Source organism: Eucyclogobius newberryi, unplaced genomic scaffold, assembly GCF_026437365.1.
Source record: "Eucyclogobius newberryi isolate DKJ021-1_F unplaced genomic scaffold, fEucNew1.0.hap1 SCAF_14, whole genome shotgun sequence".
NCBI lineage: Eukaryota > Metazoa > Chordata > Actinopteri > Gobiiformes > Gobiidae > Eucyclogobius > Eucyclogobius newberryi.
Window position 1 is genome coordinate 29,655,929 of NW_027315768.1, and position 17,158 is coordinate 29,673,086.

A 17,158-nucleotide genomic window follows, 5' to 3' on the forward strand; every position below is an offset into this window, starting at 1 on the left:
TGACAAATCCAATTCATGTTAGTGCTTTGGAACATTACAAAACCCTTTCACTCATTGTATTTGTTACGATTAATATAGACACTGTAGTTGTTCTGTTTTTGTGTTGGATCAAATATCTAGATTACGATATTCAGATTATATTTTAACAATGAGGCTGTAAATGTCTTGGTTAGGGTTTAAGTATTGCCCATAAATGAATCAAAAAATTAGCCAGAGTGCAGAATATTTTGCGATACTATCCATTTTTCTTTCTATAATATTTCAAAAGATATGGCCTTCCTCAGTGCCACTTTTTTCATTTCTAATCGCAGGCTGAATAAAAATAAAAATAAATCGTAATGCAACTCACCAGTACAAGTGTCTGTGTCTTTATAAATGCTATATCAAACTGCACACACACACCACATAACAGAATTTGTACTAAATTGGGACTGAAAAATCGGACGTAAACCTAGACTAGACCAGAACTGAACCGGGAATAGAACACGACCAAACAATGGTAGATAATTGTAACGTATTAATATTTATTACCGTTTTTTATTTGAATATATAATTAATATTTAGAGTATGTATGTTATGATCGGTTGTTACAGGGCTTATGAACTGTAGATTAGTGCCGGCGTTTTTACCAGGAAGCACATATTGTCTAAACTGCTTTGAAACCGATGCATCTTTATCGTTCTGAGCGATTGTGACAGGAAGTTTGCGTCATGCTGCTAGAGGGGCTAAAGTGCCATACTTTGGGACATTTCAGGCATGGCAGTGACAGAAAAGTTACATATAGTGCACCTTTAAAGGAACCTTAAGTCTGGAATCAAGTTGGAATTAACTTAAACAACAAAACTAATTGTTAAGAATGAATAAATCGCATTAAAAAAAAAAAAAAAAAAAGTGTTATTGTATGGCTTTGTTAAGAGCCCTATGCTGGAGTTTCCGACCCTGCTGTGCCACTGCTCGCTCGTGTCAGCTGTTTCCTCACTGACAATTGTCCATTTAGTATAATAGAGTCAGACTATTCCAAAATACTCCCCCCGGTTGCTACAACAAACCTACAGAACATTTTGGCATCGGCATGAGCCCGTGACAGAGACGATCTCCAGACAGTGAATACCTCAAATCCTCCATTACAGAGTCCTCTTTTGACGGAGGACAATTTGGAAACAGACTAAACTTCCTGTCTCCAAAGAGCTGGACTCAACGGATTATTCTCGAGAATGCAGATGTCATTCTTGCACCGACGATTTATGATACAGCACAGGGCAAAGAGTCATGGCAAATGTGGAAAATGTCTCCGTAAGGTATCGCTTTGTCGAATTCTAAAACGCAATCCGAGCGAGTAAACAGGGCGGCTTATATTTAAGTCTTCTGCCGTGTTAGTTTTATACACCGACGTTAAACGTGTACAGGCCGGTGTTCCATCGTAGAAAAAGGAACAATTGAACCTTTTTCTACTTTTTCTACTTAATTATAATGTGTACACGACATGCACAAAATACATTTTCACATGCACCACATGCTCAAAATGATTAGGATTCAGAGAACAGAGAAGTAGTAAACAAACAAACAAACAAACACATCTTTATTATTAAATCTCCAAGTGAAAAAGCATAATCTAGTTGAATGCTATGCTGTGGGACATTCAGGGCAAAGCATTATGAAAAACCTCTACGACTAAAGTTACAAAGACCATTAGGACCAAATACCGTATTTTCCGGACTAAAAGTCGCACCTTTTTTCATTGTTTTGGCCGTGGCGCAACTCAGACTTATATTTTTTTATTTATACTTATACTCCGGAGCGACTTATATGTGATATTATTTGTTATTTTCACACTTGCAACCGCATTTCATACTCCAGTGCGACTTATATATGTTTTTTTCTTCTCTATTATGCATTTTTTGGCTGGTGCGACTTATACTCCAGTGCGACTTATAGTCCAGAAAACACGGTACATGTTAAATGACTGTGATGCAGCTAAACAAAAAGAACATGATTAAAGTTTGCAAATGCCAAGGTGCAGCTTTGTTCCACAGCCTTTGACATAATCATTACAACAATAAAATAAAAAAAGGTTAAGCAAACATTTATACAACTTTAAGTTTCAAAGTCGCACGTATTTTTTCCCTGATTTTCTTTGGCATGAGAAAAGACAGACGGCGGACGGCGCTGGGAGAAACAATAGAAAGTTTAAACAGTCGAGTAAAGGTTATTGAGATAGGACTTGTCCGGGTAACAAAAGCCAGACGTAAATATGAAAGTCTGCCGGAGTCTTGACACAAAACGCACACTTCCCGTCTTTATTTCTGCCACTTTCTTTCTTGAAAGCCCGTTTGACTTTTTCCTCATTTTTTAGCCTTGTCAAAGTCTCGCTAGATGACACTTTCAACCTTATTTTCTGAGTGCTGCAGTTCCGAGGCTGAAAGTTAGATATAATATAAACCGAAATGAGTTTGGTTTGAAGTAGTTGGAGAGGAAAAAAACACATTGTAGTGAAAAGGAGTGGCAGTTAAAAATGCTAATGTTTTGTTGTACGGTTGTATACGTACTGTACATACATTACAAGAATGAAATATGAATCCATAATGGTCCTTGCACTGCCCATTTCAAACAACTAGTCTTATGTCAGTGTTTTAGAAAATATTTTGTGACAATATTTGTAGGATTTTTTTAGCACTATAATTTTGCAGATTCTTTGGAGAAAGTAAACAGGTTAATTCAAATAAAATATATATTATTACGTTATCAATACATCACTCAAATCATAGTTATAAAGAAATATGTTTGTATTGTTTGTATTAAGTTTCCTAAAAAGTGATTTATTAGGGGTTTTTGTACTGTAGGAACCATTGTCAGTTCCAGGTACTTTTTGTAGTTCACACAGTAGGAACTAGGGACTGGGACCACATGTTGGGGACGATTTAGCTCCTGATTAGGGGCATGTACTTTTCAGTCGGACCAGGAGCCTTTTTGCTAACATAAGTACAATTACAACATTTACATATATATTCTTTTTTAGACTTTTAGACAAACTTTTTCTGAGAAATAGCGTGGGAACAGCAGCTAGAAAATACAATTATTGAATTTTTTTGCACGTGGGCTTTACTTGACAGGACAGTAGTGTGAAACGGGACAGAGGCGGGGAAATGACACGCAACACGTAGAAATGAATAATAAAGCTGCGTTTTTGACAATATTTGTTTGAGCTTTTTGCGCATCACAGTTTTATGTGCACGTTTACAAAACATTTAAATCATTCAATATTTAAATGATCTAATTGTACACTTTAAGCCACTGTAGATGCGTGACCACGTCTGAGTGGGACTGGGGGTCGTGGGGGATTGTACGGATTTAGATCAGCGTGCGATAACTGCTATCGACAGGTTCATTTGCAACATATCAATCATCAAACAAAATGAATTGCAAGGTACCATTTGATTCCCTGACTCATACCAAAGCAAACGTGACCGTAAGTGGTAGAACGTGTTGCAAAGGGAGTCATACTGACAAAGTCTCTGAATGTTTAGGAAATCTAGGTAATTATGAGAAAAATCGACTCACTTGACTTGAGCGCAGAGGAGGTGACTTCGATTTCCCCCCCTGTGACCGGCTGGAACACGGAGAGCTCGGTGTGGTACAGTTCAGGGCTGGGACTGACGGCGGGGTCAGGGGTCGTCCTCTGAGCCTCCTGCTCCTCGTACACCGCCATCAGCTGCAACACAACGGACACGATTACATCACAGGAGAGTCACAAAGATGCAGAATCACCAAAAAAAAAAAGCATAGAGCGTTTTGAAATTCAATGAAAACGTGATGCAGATGCTCTGAATTCCACAATAGTGTTACTAGGACAACAGAAAACTGAAAAGTTGGGGAAATAAAAATCAAATAATGAAGCGGTATATTCACGATGTAGAACAGGACAATGATGTGTATGAAATGAACCACTAACACGTACAGATATCATCTATGGGTTTGCAGCAGTTACACAGACAGCAATAGGTAAACTTCTAAATTAAAATTACTGTTTGAAGCTTACACTTTAGTTTTGTTAATCATAATTTTATTTTGTAATCATTTCGACTTTGAGTAAAATGTATGAATCCTAAAATGGTCATTACTACAATTGGACCGGGGAAAAAATATATTAAATTAAACTAGTTCAGCAAAAAAAACTTCTGATTATTACCAGATTTGGATAAAATAAAAACGTTTTAATTTTTTTATTTTTTTCTGATCATAGTCTCAGATAAAATTAAATAACTTTCTTCCTCTTTCTTTTTGTATCCTGATAAAGATATTCAGACGATATTATATCAAACTAACAGAAATATGGTAAAACATGTCTTTAAAAGTAGTTGAGGTTTAATTTAATGTGAAATGTCTGTCAAAAATGCAGAAACTTAAATTCAAAACTTTCATTTTACGTATCTTCTGACAAAATTCAAGATATATCTAGATTCTAATACATTTCATTCCCACTCTTTTTGCACGCCCTTTAAATCATCTTCTTTTGCACGTAAACATAGCCAGCGTTTGTCATAATTGCACAACAACTCGAAAATGAATTTGAATATAATTTCTTTGAGAGACCACACACACAAACAACAATCTCCGCCTATCACTAAAACAACAGTCTTTTCTTATTACCTTGTGTATGAGGACGCGATAGAGGACGTCCAGGGAGCCCAGCATCCTGTGTCTAATACTTCACGCTCTCTCCATTCACCCGTGTGCAGTACATCTACGTACCATCAGTTATACACGTCTCTATCCGTGTCCAGCGTTGTTACAAAAACAGCGCTGAACCCGACAACACACTGTTCTAGGGGCCTCTGCGGCGGGACAGAAGTGACCGGGCGCCTGTTGTATGTTTATGAACCATAGAGCAAAGAAAGGGGAGTTTGCCAGTAAATACAGAGGTTTCCGGGCACGCGAAACAAAACATCCTCCGTTTATGGCATTTTATACAGTAACAATTGGGTTTTATTGTCGATCAAAATGTGTAGGGTTGCAGAAATGTAATATGTTTAAAGTGAATGTTTGCCTTTTTTTGCAGTACTTTTGAACACAAGTTGGCATACACAATAGTAGTAGTAGTAACAAAACAGATAAAATAGTAACTTCAAGGACTAATTGTATCTAAAAACTAACTAAAATGTCACAAAGCATAACCCATTTCTTATTTTCATCAACAATGCACGTTATTTTTTGTAAATATTATCTTTTTAGAAGCCTTCAGACACCATATTTCAACCTTTATTTCATTGATAATGTATTTAACAAGTCTCAATGTACAAAAGAAATGGTTTGACTAGTAAAGTACTAAAATAATCATTAGTTGCAGCCCAAACAACTGCAAAATGACAGTAAAAAGTGTCTTAAGAAGCAACTATATATTTTAACTTAAAGGTGGTATGGACGATTTGTTCCAGCAATTTTTTTTATCATATTTCCTCGTGGCGTGGATAAATCATTTGTCCTGCCACGTATCAATCATAAAACGCACCTACCGCTCACCTGCAGCCGCGTCAGGCTCGTCCCCACGTTTCCGCGTGCCTAAGCGCATGGATCTATCATAATATAGTTCCCTCAGTGTACGGGGCAAAATGAAGACAGAGAAAGACAGTTCGAGCTGACGCAGAAGTGGCCAGAAATCTACGGGAGACGAGCGATGTGATGCGCTCCGTTGCGCTAATAAACAAACGCATGTGTGTGTTGTATCAGTCCACACTTCCGCCTGCGTTCTCAAATCGCCGAAAAATCGTCCATACCGCCTTTAAACCTGCATGCATGCTTTTTTAATAAAGAAGAGTCAAACTATTCAGCTTTCTACAAATCCGGTTTAAGTTCAAGGTTTATGGCCTTTAAAAACACACAATCCACATGAAACATCACACTGCTCTAGTCTGAATTTGATGAGTGAATAGCATTATGACGCGGAACTACAGCATTTAGGCGCCATTTTCTCTTCCCATAACTCCTTCCATCTCCTCCATCTTCAGGTCTGGATGGAAGTGGTTGCGTTTCACACATTTTGGCCCTCTCCATCTCTCGCCATCTCCTCGTGCTGGCCCAGTGTTTTCTGCCATCACACTCCTCTCCTCCATCTGCCCAACACATATTTCTCATTGACTCTCGCCATCTTTGTTCCTGTTACTCTGGCAATCTGACTCCCTTTTGCTCTTTCCCTTTTTAATTTATTATTTATCCTTCACTGTTAATGCACTGCAGTCTACCACGTGGCTTACTTAGTCTCGTTATCAGCAGATTTAATTTAATTTACAGTATGGCACTTTGCTTTCAGGGACAGGGATTCAATATGATGGCATAAAACCAATGATAAATACGTTTTTAAACGTAAAAATATATTCTAGATACATATCAGGAAAAAAGAGGGTGGCAAATTTTAAAATCTGTTTCAATGGTAAGAAATGTATTTGACATCCATTTTCCTTTTCTTTTTTGGCCCGTACGCTTTAAAAGACAGGAAAGACTGTGTGAAATGGGGGATGAGAGAGGGGAGGACATGCAGTAAATTGTCAGAGTCTGAAATAGAACTCACTAAAAATATAAATTTGCAATATGTTTTAATTTCATTAACGAACATTTGTGAGTTTCATCCAATTTATTCAATTTTCCCCACACCAAATCATTGAAGATGTACTGTATGATTATTAATCTGAAGATGCAGAATTTGGCAGGAAAATGTGTACACATGGAATGACACGCATGCCAAGCTTTTTCCCTTCGGCAAATCCCTTTTAATAAATAGACCAAAAATCTCACAAATACCACCAGACAGAGACAGAGGGATGGGTTGTTAAGAAGTGCCGCAATGGGAGATAATAATATAATGCATAGGATTTATAAAGCACGCATTATTTATTCACTCCCCAGACTTTGTTGTAGTAAGCTACTACTGAAGCCACAGCTGCCCTGGGGCCAAGACATGGTGGACAATCTGCATCAATGGCTTTTCCGTCCACCACCAATGACACAAAAAAATGTTGCCCTGTTTACTGCCGTTTTAGATTAGCCTTACTTATTTTATATACTTGTAATACACAATTGCGCCACCAGAGAATGTGCAAGTGCCCCTATACAACTCTTGAATGAATGAATAAGTGATGAAAACAGATAGCTCAGTTTTTGGATTGAAATTGGAAACTACTTAACAGCTTAAGCTAAGGTAAACAGCTAAGGGCTCCATCTATAGTTTAAAGGATATTTTTGAAAACATGCATCCGTAATTCATACTTAGGCAGACATTTTCTCAATAAGCAATGTTCGGAGGGGAGTTTTCACCAGATAACCTTCATCACAAGATTTTTAATAATAATAATTTGGGTCAGACAGACTGTAAAAACACTTAGAGATGTCAAAATGTATGCGCAAAAAGCCTGGCCGTAACACGCAGCTGTCTCCAATCACAGTGTCAAGTGCTGTAGCCATAAAGTGTCCATATTGAGCCCAGTGAACTCTTGCCAATTTTCACTCACGCTTCATTCAATACCTGCTGCCCAAGACGCAGCAGTTTTTGTGCAAATGGAGAAAGCTCTTCTCCTAAATGCCGACGTTTTTGCCTCTTTTTGTTAATGTGGTACAACCTGCTAAAAGCTCTGGTATTTAAAGTTCAACAGAGAGAGAATTAGACAGAACCCAGAAACGATGTACTTGAAAAGCAGTAAGTGCAGAGACCGATTTTCATATGGCAAGGCAGAAACAAGAAATGCAAAAATGTATTTGCAATAACGATTTTCCCTCTCACAAAATAGTACATATATTTTGAGTACAATAAAGACTAAAGAAACGTCTGGACAGTTTTCATTTGTATATTTAATAGACACAAACCTTTTAAAAACACATTAAACTAATGATTCCATCCTTTTTTTTAGTATTATGCTAAGTTAACCCTAAAACACTCTTTGCCTCCATTCACCCCGGTTTACCATTGTGTCTAATTCTGTGAAGAGAAAGCGCTAACTACTCTGTAACTCAAGAATAAAAATAAAATGTGGGGGGAAAAAAGTTCCTGTCTGCCGAAAAAAAAATTTGGCTATCTGAGAAAGACCACTGCAAAACCACAAAATAGAATGGAATAATGGCGGGGTAATCAATGCTGAAAGTAACAAATACCACCGCTGGATGAGAGAGACAATCGAGTTATCGAGTATTAAGTCTAAGGAGCATGAACCGAAATGAAGGAACCTGCACGTTGTCACACACCAGGGAAGATTGTGTCTGGCAAAAACAAGCCGTGTTACAACACCATCACGTGACGTTCGTAGCCCCACGGCAATTCCGATTCTTTCCCATTCACGTTCTCCACAGTCCTTTCAAAATAATACGAGTTTCAAAGACAAGGCAAAAGCTAACTTGCTATTGCTAACTAATGTCAAAAACACATTCAAAACATAAATAAAATTTGGCAAAATGTATTATCAACATAAAATGTGTTAGATACAATTATATAAATCTTGTGGTGATTATTTACCATAGCCAATTAGCCCTGAACACACTTTCAAATTGTATGCTGAAAATAAAAAATCTTAGTCTTTAGTCCTGGTTTAGTGCTGGTTTAGTGTTGGTTTAGTCCAAGTCTATGGAAAAAATGAATGAGAATTGTACTTTGGAAACCAAGTGGTAGTGGTGGGCAGTCACTGTTGACCTCCACTGGAAGAATCAGAAATGTAAAGCAGGTCAACCACCTGTTAGTGCCAAGTAAATATAAAAATGTTATTACCATGCAAAGCACAATTGATAAAATTGTGAACTTTCTTTAATATAAAGAATAGTTCATAAGGATGTATGCATTACATACATTTCATTAGTGCCCGATCAAACACTTTTTCTATAGTGTATTCAGAACAAAACAAAAGGTTAATTGAAATCACTAGAAAGTATTTTCTGTTGAGTGAAGTGCACCAAACTTTAACTTTATTTTCTGCAATCCGGCGCTGCCAGGGCTTGAAATGTTTACAAAAATGTTCACTGGGGTCTTTTACTCTCTAAATAACAAGTCAGTCTGTCGTTGACAATAAAGGCACTAGCTGAGATCTAACCATTCAATCAACTGTCCTGCCAGACACTGTCAGCTGGCTACAAAGATAAAACACACACAAAAAACAGGGTATTTTTGTTTTAGCTGTCAAAACAAAACTACTTTAATCACGCTGTTGACAAGCTTTTCGGTCGGTGACGCCTTCGTTTTCCAGCCTACAATTAAAAATATCCTAATTTATAATGAAATACACTTTAATAATCCAGAATATTTTGATTGATATGACGAGGTTAAGCACAGGTCAAGTGTATGTTCTTATTTCAGGCATTTCACATTCTCAAAAACGGGTATAAAATATACTTTATTATTGTAAAATCAAGTGTATACTTCTACCCACTGAGCGACTGTTTTTAATATCCTTCTGTATGATAAAAAGTGCAAGGGGAAAAGTTATTTGACAACGGGACAAGACAATTGCCTTTACCCCTTGAACATTTTTAACTGGTCAAACAACAAAGCAAAACTTCTAAAGCCGGACAAGGTTTATATTCAAAATACAAATTGTTTTACCTCTTATACGTGTTCGGTTTTTGCCGTATGCGAGTACGTCAGCTAAAATGCAAAAGCTCTGTTTGAGCTGGCTTACGTCCAGTTAGAGTAAGTGTTTGTGTGCATGGGCTATCATCATTTTATTCATATTAAGTTGACTTGGTCGGATCAATAGCTGTTCTGGACGGAAAGGAAGTCCATTACCATAAGAGCGCACACCTTAAACTTTCATATACCTATTAATCAAGTCGATTAGAGGCGATTGATTGCCGTGGAGGGGATCATTACTGTTCTGCCATCATGTAAATGCAAGCAGTGTAAAAAAAAAATCTACATTCAAACTTTGGATGAATAAAAACTATAAAAATGTTTAATCTTATGTTACAGATATATCATAACTTGTATGTAAAACAGCTGACATTGTTATTAGTCCAAGTCATTGGTTCTTGACTTGGTTTAGGAGTCTGTGTTTCATCAGTGGGACAAATAGACAAACACATTAAGTGCCAGAGGACAGACAGACAGCACCCCCTAGCTTGCACAACAAGAGCTGCACTAAAGATAGAAGCGAGACCTTTTCCACTGCACTCGGCTCTGAAGTCTTTTTCTGCCAGTGACAAAAGAGGGAACAAACAATGAAGAACGCAGTATGCAGTATGAATGTAGAAAGCATTAGGTTGATTGTGATCTTTTGGACAGCCCTCTTCTAATTCTATAGCATTTGTCCTAATTGAGAGTAAACGGTAATTAAAATTAACTACAATGTATGAGAGAAAACAAAAAGACTAAACAAAAATGTGCCTATAACTGACTTTTAATTTAACTGTGCGCTACTTTGCCATCATCCCAGGAGCGTTATCGCCTCTCCAAAGATCTCTATGTACACGGAGAAAGAGAGGTTTAATGCCACACTGTGGAACATTCCAGGCAAAGCAACAACATCTCAGGAGGCAAACCACCAGAAACGCTACACAGTCCGTCTTTTGTACAATCAAATACCTAACTGGATTTTGTTTGTTTTACGTTATATGATCACAACACAGTTTTATTTAAAGCTCTTATTTGAGAGTTGTACAATGCGTCTGTGTCCAATGTATTTTTCATGTAGTTTTCAGCGATATTGCCAAAAGATGTATATCTGAATATAGTTTTGCATTATTGTCGCTCACTTCACAATGCACCATGAACGTACTACAATGTGTTTTGTCTTCAACGAGGTTCAAGTATCGCACAAAACATGAAGGAGCCGTAATATTAACGGCAAACGGGAAGATATTTATACCATTGTTTGGAAGATTACGTTTGAAAATCCAGTCTCTGCTTGCAATCCTCCATTTCCGTGCCGTTCATTCGTCGCTATACTGCTTACGTTTGCACTCAAAATAGCTAACCTTTTGCGCGGCGACTTGATTATAATTCCCTCTTCTGAAGTTTTACAGAATGACTAAGCCCCGTTATACATGCTACGTGTCGTCATCCCACTGGCGCCCTATTGATCTCGTGCCAAAAAGAGAAAGAGTCCAGTTTTATGTGTTATGACATAATTCTCGACCCGTAGCGGAGCCTCTATAAAAGCGGTCGGGAGAACAGCTTTGGTCTTGTGACGCCACCGGGTCATCCACATAGACATAAGGACTCATATCGAATGGCCTAATGTTTCATGTTATAAAATATATTCTTAAAAGCCTTACATATACCCAGTCGTAAAACAGTTTTTTGCGGCTCACATTGAGACTTCGCACGGAGCCCGGGGCGCGTCACTTCTCTATGCAGAACAGCAGGATGTAGGTGGCTTTTTAGTCCATCATCAGCAGATATTCCAGCTTAGCGCCGCTCTACCCTGCGGCTCGGCGTTGCCGCCGCTCTCGTGTCGCCTCTGAATTTCCGTTCTCATTTTTATTGCCCCATTGTACCCAGTTAACCTGTCCTCTTCTCTGTCCTTCAAAGTGCATTAAAAACATTCAGAGAAGTCACGACCACATCTCTGACATTCAGCAAGACCAAAGACTTTAGTAAATGTAGGCATATGTTCCAACTAAAGGGAAATTAAAGTGGACATATTATGCATTATTGTGGCTTTAACCGGCTGTTAAAACACGCTTTTGGTCATCTTGGGTTTAGTATTTCACATTTCCAACCTCAAATAAAAACCCATGTTATAATCATATAAACATCCATGTCCAATGTGGTATTTAGGTGTTGGCGCGCCCTCTACTGTCCGGGGTGGGAATTAACATTTAGGCAACGTGACTGCTATGCCGACCGAGCCGTGCGTATTTACAATCTGGCCACAAGATGAGTCTGGAGATGGTTTATGGACAATAAGACTAAGCAAGACAAGTCTGGATCTTTACCAATGACGCATCAATTGTCATTTGTATGTTCCACAGCATGGAATTCAATGTATCTATGTTAGTTTTATTAAATTAGAGGTGCTTCTGCTGCCCGATGGTTGAGTGGTTAAGGCATCTGCATCGGCCATAGTGTCGCGAGTTTGAATCCCGGCTCCCTTCTCTCTCGCCCCCACATCATGCAGACTGTCCTATCTAATAAAGCCTACAAGCCAAAGAATCCTTTAAAACTAAATAAACACATAAATAAAGGACATTAGAGGTGCTTTAAGTGCAAAAATAATAGCTTGAAAAACATTTCTACCGTGAGTGGTGGAGTCAAAGCCTTGCCTCCATGGAGATGAATACGTTCAATGTCAGGCAAAGTGATAAAAGGGGCGAAACCTCATAGTGACCCTTTAATTATTGCTGTACAATTCACGTCTCGTCTCTTACATTTAAAAAAACACATTATTCTTATTACGCACCAGGCTTTACCTTCCCATTCACCTTCAGCACTCCCATCACCCTCTTGTACATCTTCAGCGTGCCCGATCTGGATTCCGTATGCCGCTCAGATCTTCGAACGCGTGGGATCAATAGAGACAAACACTCGAACAGACTGCTGAGCCGGTCAAATTCATTCATCCATATTCTCAATACGGACACAACACTTCCCTGATTATCGATCACAGAGGCAGCAGATTGATTACAGTGAAGGGGTCGCGCTTTGCATTTTGTCTTTTTGCCCCTTCTTTCACATTAATACGTCTTCTCCAAGGTGACGCGATTCTTTTTTATTTTACCGTTTTCCGATAGCATGCGGGCAATGCGTGGGACGTGGGCGGGACTTGTACAACGTTAAGTAATAAAAGAGTAAGATTAAATGAAATTGAGATTGAGGGAGCGCGTGTATCAGTTTCATGTGAGAATCAATAAGCTCTTTGTTGCTTTGTGGGTGTCTCCAGTGCAACAGTGTAGGGAACAAGCTGATTTACACGGTCTGATGGGAGGAGACCACGACCAGAGATTATGTGGGATCGACTACACGCCGCGCGTCGTCTTTTCATGTAACAATGGGTTTTCTATTCTTTACCAGAGCTCGTTTCGGGGCATTGTCTAAATCTGGGGTCACAAATAAACTTTCATTGAGGTCCAGTTTTTCAGAAAATGTATCGTAAGCTTTACATTTGCAGAATACGTTTGCCATTTCCCGAAGAAACACAAAAACTGGACATCACCGTTATTGTTGTCTCTCCGTATACCAGTAAGAATCAAATTCCATTCTTTCTTTTGTGGTTTTCCTACAGCAAATGTGTCAAAGCTCTGTTCCTGAGCTCTAGTCCTTATTTGGATCTATATGGCAATTAAAATCTCCCAGTCGTATCCTTATTATCTTTATTTGAGCTCATTTTTTTGCTGAATACGTTTGCCATTTCCCGAAGAAACACAAAAACTGCACATCACCGTGATTGCCGTCTCTTCGTATACCAGTAAGAATCGAATTCCTTTCTTTCTTTCATGGTTTTCCCACAGCAAATGTGTCAAAGCTCTGTTCCTGAGCTCTAGTCCTTATTCGGATCTATATGGCAATTAAAATCTCCCAGTCTTATCTTCATCATCTTTATTAGAGCTTGTTTCTTGCTGAATACGTTTGATATTTCCCAGAGAAACGAAATCTTCATCATCTTCATTAGAGCTCGTTTCAAGGTAGGGATGTCTCGGTATCAAATTGAAGTGTTACAATTAATATGAGGAAAACTTCAACAATTATTCACAATTGCAGAGACCGTGACCAAAGAACAGTATAATATTATTATTTTTGATTTAATCCCATTGTCTAACACATTACTATTCTCCAATTTTGTGATTAGCTTTAAGAAAAACTGAACTTATATATATTTAATGTGACGAAAAGAGATGGATATCCAAGTACTTTACATTTAGCTTTACTTTTTGGACAATAGATTGAATTCAAAATACTTAATTCTGCTTAGAAAATTGTCCCAATCAGTATTTTATGATTCTCATGATTATATTGTGAGTTAAATAATCACGCTTATCGATTTACATTAATAATCTTGATATCTCTATTTCAAGGTATCAAATGGTTTCAAGCATATTCTGCTTTACATTGATATTATCTGCAAAGAGAAAACTGTATCTCTTAGTCAATTCTACATATTAAATTAACGTTTAACAAAAGGCAGACTATATTTTAAAATAGTGTAGAAGATTAGCCTGCTGCAAATGCTTTTTCAGACACGGGGAGATCATGCAAGTCAGGAAATCGGACCACGAACCAACACAGCAGAAGCGACTGAAGAGAACAACTATTTTGGTTGACTTTGTGAACTTCCCCGGGGCAGACAACAGTTCGGTGTTTGCAACCGCGCCAGAACCGATTCAACTTCTGCTTCCTCGTCGGTGCAGATGGTAGGCGCCCCGCTCTCCATCCATATCGGCAGTGTGTAAAACGCATGCGAGTTTATGTACTTTACCAACCATTAGGCCAATACATGAGGAACTGCATCTTCTACAAGCCCCCACCGGTGTTTTGTAGATCGGCCTGGCCCATATGGAAGCGCATTATGGCGGCGAACAGTGGCGCAGATGGCCACTTTCGGCACCGGTCATATTCTCAATGAGTCACCGAAGAGGGTCCTAAAAACACCAGCCGACAGCCGTAATTACCGCAGGACCCGCCCACCAGGAAGCAACAGTGAAATTAGCCAAATGCGCGTGAATGGAGGAAGTTGGAGCAGATGGTGGAGGGGAATAACAGCCGAATGGAGTTAGTTTGTTTGGAAAGTAGAGTGTGCAACTAAATGTATTTTCATGATCGCTTTTAATGTTCAAGCAAAACAAAGCTTACATCTTAGTTTAATTGATGTTGTAATTTGATGTTTTTTATCTGTACTTGGAAATGGAAAATGTTCATACTTGTCCATTGTTAAAACATGCCGCTCTTCTTTAATCTAGATAGAATGTTATGCGGTATTTAAATTACAATTATACTCTCAAATTAGCAATAAATCACTCTTACGCAGTCATTATAACCTGAGTTTGCACAGATATGAATGAGATATCTTGTAAATGAATGGTTCTTACCAACTACAAGCCAAGGTCAGGCAGAAATTGAGCAGATGGAGAGAAAGTAGACCATTTATTTTTACATTATAAAGATAAAAACAAGGAAAATAATTTTTGACAAATGACAACTTTCAAGACAGTCGCTATGTTAATCCAGATTCACATACCCTCTTTTTGTACTGGTTCCAAGCATGGATAAAAAGACATTGATATGGAAAATCAATGATCCATGATTTTACGTAGCATTTAAATCTTTAAATAAAAAGTAAATACTGAAACAAAAGTCAACTAGTCGTAAATTTCGCCAATGTTAAATGAAAAAATGTTCCGGACTATAAGTCGCAGCTTTTTCATAGTTTTGGCCGGGGTGCGACTTATATTTATACTCCGGAGCGATTTATATGTGATATTATTTGTTATTTTCACACTTGCAACTGCATTTCATACTTTCTTCTCTATTATGTATTTTTTGGCTAGTGCGACTTATACTCCGGTGCGACTTATAGTCCGGAAAATATGACATATGCAGTTCAGAAACACAGCTTTTTCCATAAAATGTGTTGTAAATGCAGGCGTTTGTGGAAATAATCAGACGAAAATCATACATTTTGAAAGACATAGGGTATAATAATACATTTCTACTACAGTGGACAATAAAATTACTGTTAAGAACCGTGCGGAAACAACTGCCCACGACTATCAAGACATTTGTTTCTTCGTGGTTCAACGTCAGAATGAACGAAAGATCTGAATGTCGGGGTTGACAGGTCACTTTTAGACACTCATTTTGGTAAACTAGGTATAGGTCCTTTAATAAAACAAATAATAAGAGTTGTATCCTGCCTGTATACCTGGTAAAGACTTTAAACAGAGCTACTTTACTTGATGCCTCCTCCATCCCTTCCAATCCTTGATCCTGTCCTCTCTCTCCATGTTCTTATATCATTTATCTGGCCCTCCACATAACAATGGTCGTCAGAGGGGCTTTGGGAGTAGGATTTGCTGCCCGTCAGATCTGATTGATTAGGTTTTTATACATGTTTTATCTGCAGTCTTAAGGATTAACCAGAGGCTGTGGTAAGTGTCAGCTGTCAAGTCTGTGCCTAAGCCAATGTAGAGGAGGAGATGGACAGATTAGATACACATAAGTAACACTGGAACGTTAAAAAAGGCATGTTATAATCAGTATTTCAGTGTGGACGGAAAAGACGGGACTCTATGATGCAGTGCACTTTAGAAATTGCGGGTCTTGACACGAACTTGAATAGCAATTACCAAAGTTGTTGAAAGCTCGTCTTCAGACTTTTCTCCGTTTGAACTGTCCACTTGGATGTTCAGTTCAGCAGTCACTATGAACTTATCAGATTCTACTATCACGCCATCGTCATGTGCTATTATGTCAAAATGCAATCAATGATCCCGATTTTGAACAGTTGCAAGTAATTAGATATTTCAGACAAAGTAAATACAGTACTTTCTGTCAATAGTGTTCAATGGATCAGATTTTTTAATACATTACGTTTGAATTTAATACCTTTTTTCATAGTTTTGGTCGGGGTACGACTTATACACCAGAGCGACTTATATGTGATATTAGTCGTTATTTTTACACTGACAACCACTAGAGGGCGCTCTAGGATCTAAGCGACGCAGAAGAAGAATCTGCACTTCCTCAACCTCTGGAGTTTGTGGAGTTGTTTAGAAGTGACACAGAGGAAGAAGAATTCAATGGATTTAGTGATTTTGGGTAAAACTGTTAGCATGTTCTTTATGCTATAGTTATCTGAATAACTGTTCATATGTTACGTTAACATACCAGACACTTACCACAGTTCTGTCTGTACCTCATGTAGCTGAAGGTGTTAGCGTTAGCATACGTACACCTATTCACCATGTTCTCTCAACTGTTATTATTTTAAATTGCATTTCAGGATTAAATGTCTGTTCTTGGTCTGTCTTGGATTTTATCTAATAAATTCCCCCCAAAAATTTGACTTATACTCCGTCCGGAAAATATTTTTTCACTTGTGTTCAGATAAAATGAACACCTCTTGTTGACTGAATGGTTTACCAGGATTATAGATCGGATGAGTTCAATCTAGGGCAGTACCTTAAATCAAATTTTGAGATTAATTTATTTGTAATTGTCCATTTTTTTATTTAATTTTTGGCAATGATTTAAAAA

General features: G+C 38.1%; 1 protein-coding gene across 1 annotated transcript in view; it reads right to left on the reverse strand.

Annotated features, from left to right (window-relative positions):
* pard3bb (par-3 family cell polarity regulator beta b) overlaps positions 1 to 17,158 on the reverse strand; it is a 352,270-nt gene that overhangs the window by 292,660 nt on the left and 42,452 nt on the right. Inside the window, exon 4 of the mRNA XM_072445192.1 lies at positions 3,559 to 3,709. Coding sequence (XP_072301293.1) covers positions 3,559 to 3,709 — 151 coding nt within the window. The remainder of the gene's footprint in view (positions 1 to 3,558; positions 3,710 to 17,158) is intronic.